This window comes from Miniopterus schreibersii (genome assembly GCF_964146895.1).
Source record: "Miniopterus schreibersii genome assembly, chromosome: 1".
NCBI lineage: Eukaryota > Metazoa > Chordata > Mammalia > Chiroptera > Miniopteridae > Miniopterus > Miniopterus schreibersii.
In genome coordinates, this window is record NC_138101.1 from 154,732,461 (window position 1) to 154,748,563 (window position 16,103).

Sequence of the window (16,103 nt, forward strand, 5' to 3'; positions counted from 1 at the left end):
TAGTACTTTAACAGAAATATAAAGTTAATACTAATAACACTTTCCTAGATAACAACTCTGGTTAATTACCACAGTTTCAGAGACCAGGTACATGTTATTCAACATTAACTGATTAAAATAATTCTGCAACAGGGAATTTTAATGTCTTATAAAACAGTTTGGAAAAATATTAAACACAATAGTAAGGTACTAGACTGGAATTCAGAAGACATGCACATTTATTTAACTATGTACCTTGGGCAAGTCACTTTTGAGCTTCACGTTATTCACCTTTCAAACTTAAATGTACTTACACTTTAAATATACTTGTACTACATAGTACACGTTTCAAATGTACTTGCACTTCATAGTACATGTATGAATTAAATCATGCAGCTGTCACAACAGCACTAAGACCAAATATTATACCCCATTCTATAAATTTATAGACTGGGTATAGTTATGTAAGATTCCCAATACAGCCCCAACTTCTTATTGGTGGAGCTGTAATTAGAACCAGGTCTGATCACAAAGCCTATGGCCTTAGGCTATATCACACTACGCCACATTGACTTTATAAGTAATAAGAGATCCCTGCTACCTAAAAGAGATGTTGAAGTATAGAGATATTCCATGTATTAATTTTATTTTAAATAAAAATAATAAACCCACTGTAGATTAACATGAGTAATTTTTATGAAAAATGGCTATCCTGCAACACAAAAAATTAAAGAGTGGCATTGTTTTACATTCTGCAAATCTCTTTAATGTCTAGCTTAATCAAAAACTGCTATAGTCTCATATCTGCTCCTGCTTTTAACTTGTTAGGAAATGTTGTTTGGTTGACAAATATAAAGAAAATATGGCCTTATAAATACTTATAGTTAAAAAGGGAAGTATTTTAATAGCAATTTAGGATAACTGTAAATGTATTTCTTTGATACTAAACCAAAACTTAACAGCTGGTATTTTCTTAAAGGTTTGTTGGAATGTGAAATCTTACTCATCACGCAACTTTTTGTACTTTGTTACATTAAAATCTATTAGTCTTACACTCTGAATGGATTTTTCTTTCGAGCATGGTTTTTTAACATCATGCATTGATTATACGGAAAATACTGGTATCTTTGAATTATGCAGATCTTCCAAAGCTTGACAGAGTTCATTATACAATATCAAAAAATCATAATTATTAATACCACTACCCATCAGAAAAGTCTTTTAGTAATGGAAAGCTGTCAAAATTATGATAGCAGATACAAGTTTTCCAAAATTCTAATTTTTGCTTGAAAGCTCCAATTTTATGCTTCACAAGAAATACTACCAGCTGTTTTCCTTTACATAACAGCTGTCCTTTTCAATTTTGCATAAATGTTTACCAAATAACCAAGATTAAGTAACTCACTGTGTGTGGTGAACAGACTCAAAAATGGCCTCCATGACCCTAACCAAAAGAATACAGCAAAGGTGATAAGATATACATGATTTTATCTATCATATTACATAAGATTTTAATGCCACCCTGCTAAGGATTCTCTTTCTTTTGCAGCCTTTGAGGAAACAAAAAGCCATATTGGGAAGAGCCACCTGAAAAGAAGCCAGCCAAAAGCCAGTAAAATTCTGAGACTCTCAGTATGACCACCTTTAAGGAATCGAATGCTGCCAATACCACGAGAACTTGGAAACAGAGTTGAGCTTCAGATGAGACTGCAACCTCAGAGACCACACCTTAACTGTAGCCTTGTGAGATCTTAAAGCAGAAGATCCAGCTAAGCCATGACCTGACTCCTAAACCATAAAAACTGCGAGATAAGAAATCTGTGTGGTTTGAAACCACAAGTTTGCGATAACACTGATACTACACAGAAACAAATAATACACCATGGTTTGTCAGTCATTCTTTCAAGTACAAATGGTCTTTTGTTTTCAAAAAGTGTGTTTAGCTTATAATTCAATACACAAGTGGTTTTCCTCAACACACATCATACTTCAGACACAGAAGTGCTTTATGCATACTACCCATTTCACTACACAAAATATTTTTAAAAGACATGTATTCAAAAGTAGAGCATTAACAAAATTAATAACATTTCAATAACTCCTCAAGGAAACTGGGTATGACTGTAATAGTTTTTACTGTCAATGCATGGTGGTGACTAATACAAAAACTACCAATGCAGCTTAGTACCACTGTCTTGAGGCACCAGCAGTTTACCCACCATTGCTTTTGCATCATCAGTGCAAATGTCAACATGGTGAAAAAGGCAAATAGTGTCATTGTAGTATTATGACAATAGTGTTGACTCTCAAACCCATGAAAGAGTCTCAGGAGAAACTCCGGGGCCTGAAAACTGCACTTTGAAAACCGTCATACTAAGGCAATGCTCCCATTTTTTTAAAGTATACATTTATATACGTTATATATGTATGTATGTATGCAAATACATATGAACTATGGGTTAGTCTGGTATGAAATCCCAAATCTATCATTTGCCAGCTGTGTGGTGCAGTGAATTAATTAACCTCTGTAAGCCTCAGTTTCCTCAAATATAAAACAGGGATAACAAAAGTGCCTACTTCGCAGGGACATTTAAGAATTAAATTAGCCCGGCTGGCATGGTTTGGCAGTTGAGCATTGACTTATGATCAGGTGATCATGGTTCGATTCTCAGTTAGGGCACAAGCCTGGGTTTCGGGCTCAATCCCCAGAAGGGGGAGTGTAGGAGGCAGCCAATCAATGACTCTCATCATTGATGTTTCTCTCTCTCTCTCTCCCCCCCCTTCCTCTCTCTGAAAGCAATAAAAACATATTTTTTAAGAAATTAAAAAAAAAAAAAAAAAAAGCCCGGCCGGGCATGGCTCAGCAGTTGAGTGTCAACCTAGGATCCAGGCGCTCGGGGTTCAATTCCTGGTCAGGGCACATGCCCTGGTTGCTGGCTCAAGGCAGCCGATCAATGACTCTCTCATCATTGATGTTTCTAGCTCTCCCTCTCCTTTCCTCTCTCTGGAATCAATAAAGATATATTTTTTTTTAAAAAAAGGAATTAATTTATATATAGATAGCATTTAGCACAAAACGTTACACATATTAATAGTTCAATAAATGTTAACTATTATCATTAACTAGTACTTTTTGTTGAGTTTTTTTATTAACAACTGTGAAGGTACATTTCAGAATAAAAAGCTATGATAGCCTCTCAACAATTTTCCCAATAAAGAACTAAGAACACTTGGCGCAGCTTAAAATCTTAAACAGTTTATCATTATGTAATATTCATTACTGGTTATACTTTTACTCATGTTTTGATAGCACAGTTTTTATTACTGTACCTATTTAATTTAAGCATATTACTGACTCAGAAACAGGTTGAGTAGTTAATTCCTACAGCTGTTACTTTGGGTACTGGTTGAGCTATTATAAAGATGGTAACATTTTCTGATACTGGTTATGCTTCTATTGAATGACTACCAGAATTTTAACTGGGTATTGCTGACAATGATAAATAATATCCAATCTATGCCTGAGCTGACTGTGTAGTTTCAGAAACACTTACAGGTTTAGACAAAGGCTGAACAATAACAGAACTATCTGAAGATCTAGATTCAGGATGAAAATTTACTGGCGAGGCAGCCACTGGATTTGATGTTGGGTTCGTGTAGTGTTGACTTGTAGGCTTGAATGCAGCAGTAATACCTGTATTTCAAAATTACACAATATATTGAATATATTTCTATATAATCAACAATATCAAAATACTTCACTTTAAAATTAAAATAGTAAAATAATACTGTACCTCGACTGAGTGCGCCATTCTTTATTCCCCTTGAATATGAGCTGGGGTTTACTCTATTCAAAATATCTATAAAAAATTATATTTATTTTAAAATTTATTGTTTGAATGAAATAAAGATTAAGGTAATGGAAATCATAAATGGAAAACAAATAGATTCCTGGAAGGCGTTTATAAGTTATCACCGATTTAAAAATACAGTTAATTTAAACATATATATATATATTTTTTATCTACTAAAGGAACAAGATTACAAGCTTTGTTTCATAGAATTAAAACAACCTTCCTAACTATAACTCAAAATCCAAATGCCAGCAGTAAAAGACTGGTAACTCAGACTACATATAAGTCAAACCATTTACATGGCAAAGAAACAGTCCACGTAATTAGTAAAACTTTCCCAAAAGTACATGCATATACTAACTATAATTGAAGTACATGTCTTTCTTTGAGTGATGATAGGGCTGTATATACACTCAGGTTCCTATTACTCAAAATCAAACCCTTGTCCAACCTCCATATCCCACTCACATCCCTAAAAGCCTTGAAGTGTCCTTATAAGGTATCTCATTCAATTATCTGCACTGTACTCTTGAGTTCTAAAAGGGAAACTATCAAAGGCTGCAGACTAAAATGAACCTACCATTTACCAGAGTATCTTATCACTTAAGGAGTTTCAAATCTACCACTATACCAGGAGTCAATGTGAGCCTAATATGATTTTCAGGATCAGTTTAACATTCCTAATTCTTACATGCATGTGAACTCTGTAACTCCTAGATTACTCAATAATCAAACTAAAACTTGGAAGAGTGGGGTATACCTAAAATTGTTGGTTAGAAAAAGGTAAAAGCACAAACACACCAAACATCATTAAAATGTCCTCTTCACAAAAGAACCAGATCTTCCATAAAATAATTCTATAAAGTGAAGGGCCACACAAAAGTAGGGTTATTATCTCATAATAAAAATGTAGTGTTCTGTATCTAAGCACTACAGATGACTTATTAAAAAAATAACACTCTCCTAGCCAGTGTGGCTCAGCAGTTAAGAGTGTCAGCCCTCACGCAGAAGGGCTGTGGGTTCGATTCCTAGTCAAGGACACATACCTGGGTTGCAGGTTAGATCTGCTGGCCCCAGTCGGGGCTCGTGTGGGAGGCAACCAATCTATGTGTCTCTCTCACATTGATGTTTCTCTCTCCCCAACCCCCTTACACTCTCTCTAAAAAGTAATGGAAAAAATATCCTTGGGTGAGAATTAAAAAAACACACAACTCTGCTCCAACTTAACACCATTTTCATTCAGTAATTCACAATTAAGTGTTTACATAAACCATCAAAGAACTATTGCTAAAGTACTTTTTAGTGGTTGTACTCTACAAAACCCAGGATTTTACCCTTCTTCCTGGCAATTCTATATAAACATTCAAAACCATACTCCATGTTAACATACTTTCCGGCCTACACATACCCAACAATACAATCATTTAAATTCTTCATCTTAACAGTTCAGAAAAGAAATTCTACTGGAGTCAATCTCCTATTTCACATAATTATTTTAAAACTAATATACACTGTTCTAGTTGAACACTGTTAAATCATCTACAATCAGTGTAAATTCAACTTGAATCTTAACTGTCATGTTTTCAATAAGAGAATCTCAATAACAATTTTGCAATATGGTAATATTCCAGTATAAAATAATCACAAAGACTAGAAACAATAATTAAAGATAATATACAATTATGTTCTATCAACAAAATCATTCAATTTATAATCAAAGTGGCACTCCACTTAGAATCTCCATGACAGATTATCAACCTGCCAGAGGAAATGGTATTGAGAATTCAATTGATTAAGTTATTCTCCCGCTGATAAAAGTGAATAGAAGTACCCTTACAAGTTTAGGGGCAATAGAAGAAAATACCGGGCTTTTTGAAATTTTAAAGTAGTCTCTTAATCACACTTTTAAGCACTGCCTTGGTAAGAAAATCTAAAATTTGTACATTATTTCTCTGCACTTCTATATATTTTTGAGTGGACATTTTAACGGGTGTCATTACTCTTTGCTTTAACATTATAACTATGTTAATTCCAATTACTCTAACTGAAATCTAGTATATACAAAGATATCAAGGTGTTCTGCTAAAAAGCCATAAAGATTTAAGTTTTAACCAACTGCTATATCATCCAAGTATATTAGCTGTAGACAGTGCCTTTCTCTTTCATAGAATATAAATACAAATTGCTGGGAAATGAGTGTGATCAGAAGCATCTGTCAGCATACAGGCCAGAGATTGTGCAATCATTCATCACCTATACATTTTGTAACTATGAATGGATGACACCACAATAAGGCAGTTGCCTGGATTTGAGAACCCCTATCTGAGACTGACACAAATTTATTTAGTACATTCTGACATTTTAAAGTATTCTAAACCCTTTTTTCCCTATACTTCTGAGTTTAAGTGGAAAAAAAAATAAGAGCACACATATAATAAAAAATTTGGCTCCACTGAAAATTATGACTTCTAATAACAAAAGACCTCCAATGTCCCAGCTGATCTTACTCCATTTCTTTTTCTCAGATCTGATATTTTAACACATTACCTCCTTTCTCAAGTACCCAATCACATCTCCACCCTGTTTCTAAAATTCTTCCTTATCTCCCACCCAACCTTTCATCCCCAACTCTTTACAGAGAAACAAGGACATAAGTACCTCTAAGCCAGTTTATAAATTTTTTCCATTAGAAACAGTATCTTATAAAACTTGGCTTCACTAAAAGCAAATGCTTACTTGAAATTGCTGGTTTTGAACTTGATATCTCTCCAACAAAGATCGGCTCATCATCATCATCATCCTCAACTTCTTTTACTTTCTTCTGCCAGGGTTCCAACTCTTCTTCTTCACATTCCATAAAGAGTTCTGCCATTTCTTATTTATCTAGTTTTCAAAAGGAAAGTAAAACTTATTTTCAAAAAGAAAAATAAATACAGTTTTGTAATATACAGTATATTTAAGATCTACTTTAATAATCCTAATAGCAATTTCTGAATTGATATTTGTAGTTAGTACACGGTAGCAACAGTGATTAACTCATCACTCACTCTCTTAGATGATAGATAACTAGGTAGATATATAGGTAGATAGTAGATATAGCTAGATAGGTAATGGTTGACAGTAGTTATTTGCAGCAGTCAGAAAATTTAGGTACAGTCAAAATGAGTTTCAGTCATATGCCTGGAATATGAATAATTCTACAAAAATGATTTCACTTAACCATTATCTAAGGGGGGAAAGTATTAACAAAAAGGAGATAAACTAAGACTAAGAGGCAACAGGTGGGGCTGTCTCTCCCTCTTGGGAGCATGCAGGCATCTTTCCCATCCCCCTCTTCTTCACCCACCAGGCATATTACCTTTACTTTTCTCCCTTTCTCCTAAGCTCCAAGGGCACCTCTTTTGCCTCTGTTACTTGTTTCCTTGAACCCATTTCTTCTATGGCTCACTTCTTCTACCTCTATGACTTCTAAATAAACTTTTGCTTACAGTTTGGGGGAGGGAGAGAGGCAATAGGTGCGAGATAAACTAGAAAAACTGAGCCGAATTCAGGAATGCCAGGCATAGAGCAAAGCAGGAATGGGGAACAAAATGAGGCTTATTTCATTCAGGACAAATTTCTCACCTGAAGATACAAAGAGCATACAGTAAATATCACCATCCTAGATGTTCTGACCAAACAGAGTTCCCAGGAAGCATTTTAGTGCCTCACTCTTAAATATGGATAGACAACCAATAAGCACCAGTAATTTCAGGAAAACCTCCTGTCTTTCAGACCAAAATCAGTAAAACAGATAAAAGAATCCTAAGGAAAAGAGGCAATGCAGAGAGCAAGAAAAATATTAGAAAAAAATATAATTAGCATCTTTGGAGATATAAGACAAGAAAGAATGTTATAAAAAGTAATACTAAGAAAAAAAAATAGGATTAAAAATATGATAGCCAAAATTTTTCAACTCAGTTATTAAAATATTGAAATGTTTCCAGAGGTGGAACTGAGACAAAAGAAAAAAAAATAGAGAAGACACAAGGTTGTTAGAAAATCAATTTCAAAGATACAACATTCACCTAATTAACAGACAGAGAACAGAGAAAAAGTAGAGGATAAGTAATAAAGAAATAATGCAAGAAAATTTCCAAGATCTGAAAATATAAATCTCTGTGTTGAAAGGCTCTACTAATAAAAGAACAACGATCAAGAAAAAAGTTGTATCAAGACATAACATCATGAAATTTCAAAACAAAAGAGTTAAAGAGAATATCCTCAGATCTGCAGGGGTGGGAGAGCAAAAACAGGTCATACACAAAAGATAAAAAATAAGAATAAGAACAACAGCTAAAAAACAATAGAATGCTTTAAAAATTCTTATCAAAATTACTTTTCAATATAGAATTCTATCCCAGTAAAACTTTTCATCAAGTGTGAGAGTAAAGACTAGCAGTATCACCAAGGTAGCCAAAGCATGCTTTCTCAGGAAGCTACTACAGAATCCAGCAAAACATGAGTCTTAATGAAGAAAGAGGAAGACACAGATGTAGAAAACATGACATTCAACACAAAGTCCCAGGACAATGTAAGTTCTGTAGGCCTAGAGAACAACCAGTCCAGGCTAGACCAGGAGAACAGTACTTCACGCAGAATGTCTCTAGAAGATCAAAGAAAAGATAATTAAAATGTACTTTCAGATTACCTGCCAAGTTTTACTGTGAAGAAAATTGAATTGAGAGGCTACTAAAGGGTATGAAAAGATTTGACTACAGATTCAATAAAACTTAGCAAATAAAACATGAAAAGGGTAGCTGTAAGAAAGCAAAAATCCTCATGATAGAACATTATTAGAAAATGGTTAGAACATTATGCAACAGCACACATACATATGCACACAAGCACTCTTCAAGAAGCTATAGTTAAGCCATTTCAAGTCTTTTCAGATTGTTTGACTTTTTGAACTATGTGAATATATTGCTTTAAGCTGAGAGGGAGGAAAAGAACGAAGAGGAGGAGGAAGAGGGGAAGGAAGAGAAATAATAATGAGGGCCTAAACTAAAGTAACAGCAACTGATGGATACAAGTGGTACTTAACTAGATATATGGAATGAGTTGATAGTTGATAGGAGACTACAAAAGAGAAAGGTAACTTTTTATTATATTACAGTAATGCCATTTCTATTTTTAACTCAAAATTAAGATACTGTTCTACCATGGTCTCAAAAGATACTGAGTGAAACAATGCTTTGAGGATGAACTACAAAGGAAAAACCTTATTGAATTAGGTCCTATTTTTTATAAATTTCAAAACAGATGATGTATTATAGAATTGTACACCTGAAACGTATATAATTTTATCAACCAATGTCACCCCAATAAATGGGAGAAAAAAAAGAAAAGGCAACGCTATAGGAGAAAGAACAGATCAGTGGTTGTCAGGACTGAGGGTTAGTTATAAAGTGAAAAGAGGAAATTTGGCAGGTGATGGAACTGTTTTATACCTGTATGGTGGTGGTGGTTATATGGCTGTATGTATTTGTCAAAACTTGGAGAAATGTATACTAAAAAAGGGTGAACAGCACTGTATGTAAATTATACCTTAATTTTTTAAAAATTATAGTCTCTCTCCCTTGCCCAGAAAAAAAATTTTCCTTCTATAAAACTATCACAAATCATTTCTTAACCTAACACTATTTAAATGTTTAGTTGTCCACCTAACAAAAAAAGGCCTTCTCATTTTCCCAAATGCTGCAAACATAATGAACTGATCCCTTTCTTTTCTAAACTATATTGTTTTACTAATTATGTAAAGTTCTTCAAGTCAAATGATTAAAAATATTATATGTTCAAGGCCAAAATGAGCTCCTTGAGAGTATATTTCCCTCTACAGTTTAGATAGGCATTAGGTACACAGTATATAATAATCTATGGACTAGGAAGCTAGGCAAAGTCAGGCAAGCCCTAATTTTTTAAAAAATTAGGGAAACTATTTGTATACTGATAATAAAAGTATCATTTATTTCCATTTGGTATATGTTATAGGCTGACTTGTGTTTCTCCAAAATTCATGTATTGAAGTCCCCAATGCCAGTACCTCACAATGTGACTATATCTGGAGACAGGGTCCTTAAAGAGTTAGTTAAGTTAAAATGAGGTTATTAAGGTGAGAGCTAATCCAGTATGACTGGTGTCCTTAAAAGAGATCAGGACACAGATACATGTACGGAGGTAAGACCACCTGAAAACACAGGAAGCAGATGGCCACCTATAAGCCAAGGAGAGAGGCCTGGAACAGATCCTTCCCTTGGAGCCCTCAAAAGAACTACCCCTACCAGCACCTTGATCTTGTAGCCTCCAAAATTGTGAGAAAATAAATTTCTACTGTTTAAGCTATCTAGTTATGGCAGCCCTAGAAAACTAATACAAAAGACAATGGATGGACTTCCTCATTCTTTTTAACAGGGCACTGTCAATATCAATACAGTAATTCCCCCTTATCTATAGGTAATACATTCCAAGATCCCCAGTGTATGCCTGAAACCGAGGACAGTACCAAACCCTATATATACTATGTTTTTTTCCTATATATATGATAAAGTTTAATTTATAAATTAGGCATAGCCAAGAGATTAACAACAATAACTAATAAAACAGAACAATGATAACTACAGTAAAAGTTATGTGAATGTGGTCTTTCTCAAAATATCATATTGCACTATATTCACCCTTCTTCCTTTGATGTGTTACAATGCCTACTGATGAGATGAAGTGAGATGAATGACATAGGCATTGTGACAGCAACAGGCTACTTTAAAAGGGTTACTTGAACACAAGCACTGCGATACCTGAACAGTTGATCTGATAACTGAGACAGCTACTTAAGTGACTAACGGACAGGTAGCATTATGCAGTACAGATATACTGGACAAAGGGATGATTCTCCCAGGGCAGGATGGAGCCGGACAGTAAGATTCCATCAAGCTACTTAAAAAGGCACTTAATTTAAAACTTAAGAATTGTTTATTTCTGGAATTTTCTATTTAATATTTTCAGACTGTGGTTGACTACAGGCAACTGAAACCAGAGAAAATGAAATGTCAAATAAGGGGCAACTATTGTACATCAAGGATATATTGTTGGGGAAAAAATTTTAAAGAGACATAATAGCTTTATGATTTTTTTAGAAATAATTAGTTGTCTATGCATAGAAGAAACATATGTGATTATGTATACCAAACAGATAACAGTAGTTATCACTGAGCATAGTGAGAAAACATTCCTTTCTACTTTACTCACTTTTTAATTTCCATTATTTGTTTTTAGGTGAGCATTTGTTACTTTAACAATTCTAAGCGTTTTTATCTTTAAGGAAATGTGCCTACCTCTCATCCTTTCTCCTGAAGCAGTTATCAATACATAAGCCACGTATACTAGCATCAGTCGTGGCAGCAACAATTACTTTCTTGCTCAAGTCCTTACCCATCAAGTTGCAGAACTGACTTTCTGTAAATTGTCACTTAAGTACTGACACATAATATTAGTCTATTATATGAATCATTCTATGTAATACCAAATATTGAAACATGAAACTTGGGACTTAGAAATTCTTGGATCTAATTTATCTCCAAACTCACCATGTGACTACAGACAATGCAGTAAGTTATATCTCAGTTTTCCTTCCTATAAAATAAAAATACCTAATATAAAAGTGAATTTCATTAAATTAAATGTACACATATTTATTCTTTTTTCCTATAAAAAGCTCAATTTTTAAGTTTGAATATGTTTGACATTTACATATAACTCATTTACAAACTGATTCATTCCTGAATGAACCCTAGTTTAATAAGTAAAATGGTGATTCTATTAAGCATTTACTACTTGAATAAGTCTGAATTATTACATTATAAGTAATTTTTATTTTAATATATCTTTGTTGATTTCAGAGAGAGGAAAGGAGAGGGAGAGAGAGAGAGATAGAAATATCAATGATGAAAGCATCATTGATCGAGCCCACAACCCAGGCATGTGCCCCGACCAGGAATCGAACCCTGATCGCCCAGATCCTAGGTGGAAGCTCAACCGCTGACCCATGCCCAGCCGGGCCATTGTGAGTAATTTTTAAATGTGTCCTTTTATAAAAATGAGGAATCATCTCATAATGTATTGTTTAAGTCTGAATTTTCAAATGCTAGGTGATATTAATCTTTCACTGTTGGCTATTCTTATTTCAGATATAAATAAAATTTCCATAGAACACGTAACTTTAAATAAGTTTCAGTTTATATTTTCTGGTTTTTGTCAGTGAACTTTAAAAAAAGGAAAATTAGTTGGATATATTTTATCACAGATTAATTCATTCAAAAATAACTACTCGTTGCCTTCTATATGCAAGGTAATGTGCTAAGTTCTAGGGAAAAAACAAAGATGAGTATTTCATAGTCTATGCCTTCAGAAATTTACAGTCTAGTATGTAACTGACTTATCAAAGACTTTTTAATTCATTCACTTTGAGACTGCTAACATAATTATAATTCCTATTTTATTATTTTTTGTTTCAGCTTTTATATTTCTAACAATAAACTATCTTAATTTTTCTACTAAAAAGTTTTTTAAATCAATGGAAGACCACAAGTTAGGGCACAAGGCAAGTCTCTACAAATATAAGAAGACTGAAATCATATCAAGCATCTTCTCGGATCACAATGCCATGAACTAGAAAACCACCACTATAAAAAAACTCAAAAATATTCAAACACATGGAGGCTAAATAGCATGTTATTAAACAATGAAGGGGTTACCAATGAGATCAAGGAAGAAATCAAACACTACATGGAAAGTAACAAAAATGAACAGACAACAACTCAAAATCTATGGGACACGGCAAAAGCAGTCCTGAGAGGAAAATTCATAGCATTACAGGCCTATTTCAAGAAACAAGAAAAAGATCTAAGGAACCATCTAAAAGAAATAGAACAACAACTAAAAGAACTAGAATGAGAACATCAAGAAAAGCCCCGAGGAAGTAGAAGGAAGGAAATAATAAAAATCAGAGCAGAAATTAATGACATAGAGACTAAAAAAAATACAAAAAAAATCAATGAAACCAAGAGCTGGTTCTTCGGAAAGATAAATAAGATTGATGCACCTTTAGCCAGACTCACTAAGAAACAAAGAGAGAGGACCCAAATAAATAAAATCAGAAATGAAACAGGCGATATAACAACTGACCCAACAGAAATACAAAAGGATCGTAAGAAAATATTAAGGGCAACTATATGCCAACAAATTGGACAACATGGGGAAAATGGACAAATTCCTAGAAGCATACAACCTTACAAAGCTGAATCAAGAAGAGGCACAGCCCAACCGGGCCTGGCTCAGCAGTTAAGCGTCGACCTAGGATCCAGGCAATCAGGGTTCGATTCCCGGTCAGGGCACATGCCCGGGTTGCGGGCTGCAGCCGATCAATGACTCTCTCATCATTGATGTTTCTAGCTCTCTCTCTCCCTCTCCTTTCCTCTCTCTGAAATCAATAAAGATATATTAAAAAAAAAAAAAAGGAAGAGGCAGAAAACCTGAACAGGCCAATAACAACTAATCAAATTGATGCAGTAATCAAAACACACCCAGCAAACAAAAGTCCAGGACCAGATGGATTTACAGGCGAGTTTTACCAAACATTCAAAGAAGAATTAACACCTATTCTAGTCAAACTATTCCAGAAAATTCAAGAGGAGGGAAAACTCCCAAACTCTTTTTATGAGGCCAGCATCATCCTAATCCCAAAACCAGATCAAGATACTACAAAGAAAGAAAATTACAGGCCAATGTCCCTGATGAACATAGATACTAAAATCCTCACTAAAATACCAGCAAACTGGATCCAGCAATACATTAAAAAGATCATACATCATAACCAAGTGAGATTTATCCCAGGAATGCAAGGCTGGTACAACATCCGCAAATCAATAAATGTGATACATCACATAAACAAAATGAAGGACAAAAATCATATGATCATATCAATAGACGCAGAAAAAGCATTCAACAAAATCCAGCACCCATTTCTGATAAAAACTCTCAGCAAAGTGGGAAAAGAGGGATCATACCTCAACCTAATAAAGGCCATACATGACAGACCTACAGCCAACATCATACTCAATGGGAAAAAACTGAAACCATTTCCATTAAAAACAGGAACAAGACGGGTGTCCACTCTCACCACTCTTATTCAACATAGTACTGGAAGTCCTAGCCACAGCTATCAAACAGGAAGAAAAAATAAAAGGTATCCAAATTGGAAAGGAGGAAGTAAAACTGTCATTATTTGCAGATGACATGATATTGTACATAGAAAACCCTAAAGACTCCATCAAAGTACTACTAGATTTTATAAACGAATTTAGCAAGGTAGCTGGATACAAAATCAACATCCAGAAATCAATGGCATTCTTATACACCAACAATGAACTTTCAGAGAGAGAAACTAAAAAAACAATACCATTTACCATTGCAACTAAAAAACTAAGATACCTAGGAATAAACTTAACCAAGGATGTAAAAGACCTGTACTCGGAAAACTACGTGACACTGAAAAAAGAAATAGAGGAAGATTTAAACAAGTGGAAGAATATACCATGCTCATGGATTTTAATATCATTAAAATGTCCATACTACCCAAAGCAATCTATAAATTCAATGCAATTGCTATTAAAATACCAATAGCATATTTCACACACTTAGAACAAACATTTCAAAAATTTATATGGAACCAAAAAAGACCCCGAATAGCTGCAGCCATCTTGAGAAAAAAGAACAGTGGGAAGAATCACATTACCGGATTTCAAACTGTATTACAAAGCCACTGTAATCAAAACGGCCTGGTATTGGTACAACAACAGGCATATAGATCAGTGGAACAGAACAGCGACCCCAGAAATAGACCCACGCCATTCTGGTCAGTTAATATTTGACAAAGGAGGCAAGAGCATCCAATGGAGTAAAGACAGTCTCTTCAATAAGTGGTGCTGGGAAAATTGGACAGATACATGCAAAAAAATGAAACTAGACCAACTTTCATCATACACAAAAATAAACTCAAGATGGAAGAAAGACTTAAATGTAAGTCAGGAAACCATAAAAATCCTGGAAGAAAACATAGGCAGTAAAGTCACAGACATCTCACATAGTGGAATTTTCACTGATACATCTCCTAGGGCTAGAGAAACAAAAGAAAAAATAAATATATGGGACTACATCAAACTAAAACGCTTCTACACAGCAAAAGAAAACAGCCTCAAAATACAAAGGAACCCCACAGTATGGGAAAACATATTTGTCAAGGATATATCTGATAATGGGCTAATTTCCAAAGTGTACAAAGAACTCACACTACTCAGCAAGAGGAAGACAAACAACCCAATTAAGAAATGGGCAAAGGACCTGAATAGACACTTCTCCAAAGAGGACATACAGATGGCGAAGAGACACATGAGAAAATGCTCAAGGTCGCTAATCATCAGATGCAAATTAAAACCACAATGAGGTATCACTTCACACCTGTCAGAATGGCTACCATCAACAAATCAACAAACGACTCGTACTGGCGAGGTTGTGGAGAGAGGGGAACCCTGGTGCACTGCTGGTGGGAATGCAGACTGGTACAACCACTATGGAAAACAGTATGGAGGTTCCTCAAAAAATTAAAAATGGAGCTGCCTTTTGACCCAGTGATTCCACTCCTAGGAATATATCCTAAGAATCCTGAAACACTAATCAGAAAGAATATATGCACCCCTCTGTTCATAGCAGCACAGTTTACAATAGCTAAGATCTGGAAACAGTCCAAGTGCCCATCAGCAGATGAGTGGATAAAAATGCTGTGGGACATATACACCATGGAATACTACACTGCTGTAAAGAAGAATCTCGTACCCTTTGGGACCTGGATGGAGAAAATTATGCTAAGTGAAATAAGCCAGGCAGAGAAAGACAAACATCACATGATCTCGCTTATACGTTGAATCTAAAGAACTTAATAAACTGATGAACAGAATAGATTCAATGACATGGAAGCATAGATGAGACTGATGAATGTCAGAGGGATGGAGGAGGGCAGGTGGGTGGAGGGGGAGAGAGTAACCAAAGAATTTATATGCATATATGCACAACCCAAGGTCATGGACAATGGTGGGGAGAAGGACTGGGAAGGAGGATGGGACGGGGTGGAACGGGTCTTTGGGGAGAAAAGGACATCTGTAATATTTTAAACAAAAATAA

The 16,103-nt window shown here is 34.8% G+C and overlaps 1 protein-coding gene across 5 annotated transcripts in view; it reads right to left on the bottom strand.

The window, feature by feature from the left end:
• The window catches only part of ZNF280D (zinc finger protein 280D), a 102,034-nt gene that overhangs the window by 72,345 nt on the left and 13,586 nt on the right, over nt 1–16,103 (bottom strand). For all 5 annotated transcript variants that reach the window (XM_081132302.1, XM_081132303.1, XM_081132305.1 and 2 more), the window contains exons 2-4: nt 6,570–6,716; nt 3,774–3,839; nt 3,534–3,673 (exon numbers count right to left, since the gene is read on the bottom strand). In XM_081132302.1, coding sequence (XP_080988428.1) covers nt 3,534–3,673; nt 3,774–3,839; nt 6,570–6,705 — 342 coding nt within the window. In that variant the 5' untranslated portion in view covers nt 6,706–6,716. The remainder of the gene's footprint in view (nt 1–3,533; nt 3,674–3,773; nt 3,840–6,569; nt 6,717–16,103) is intronic.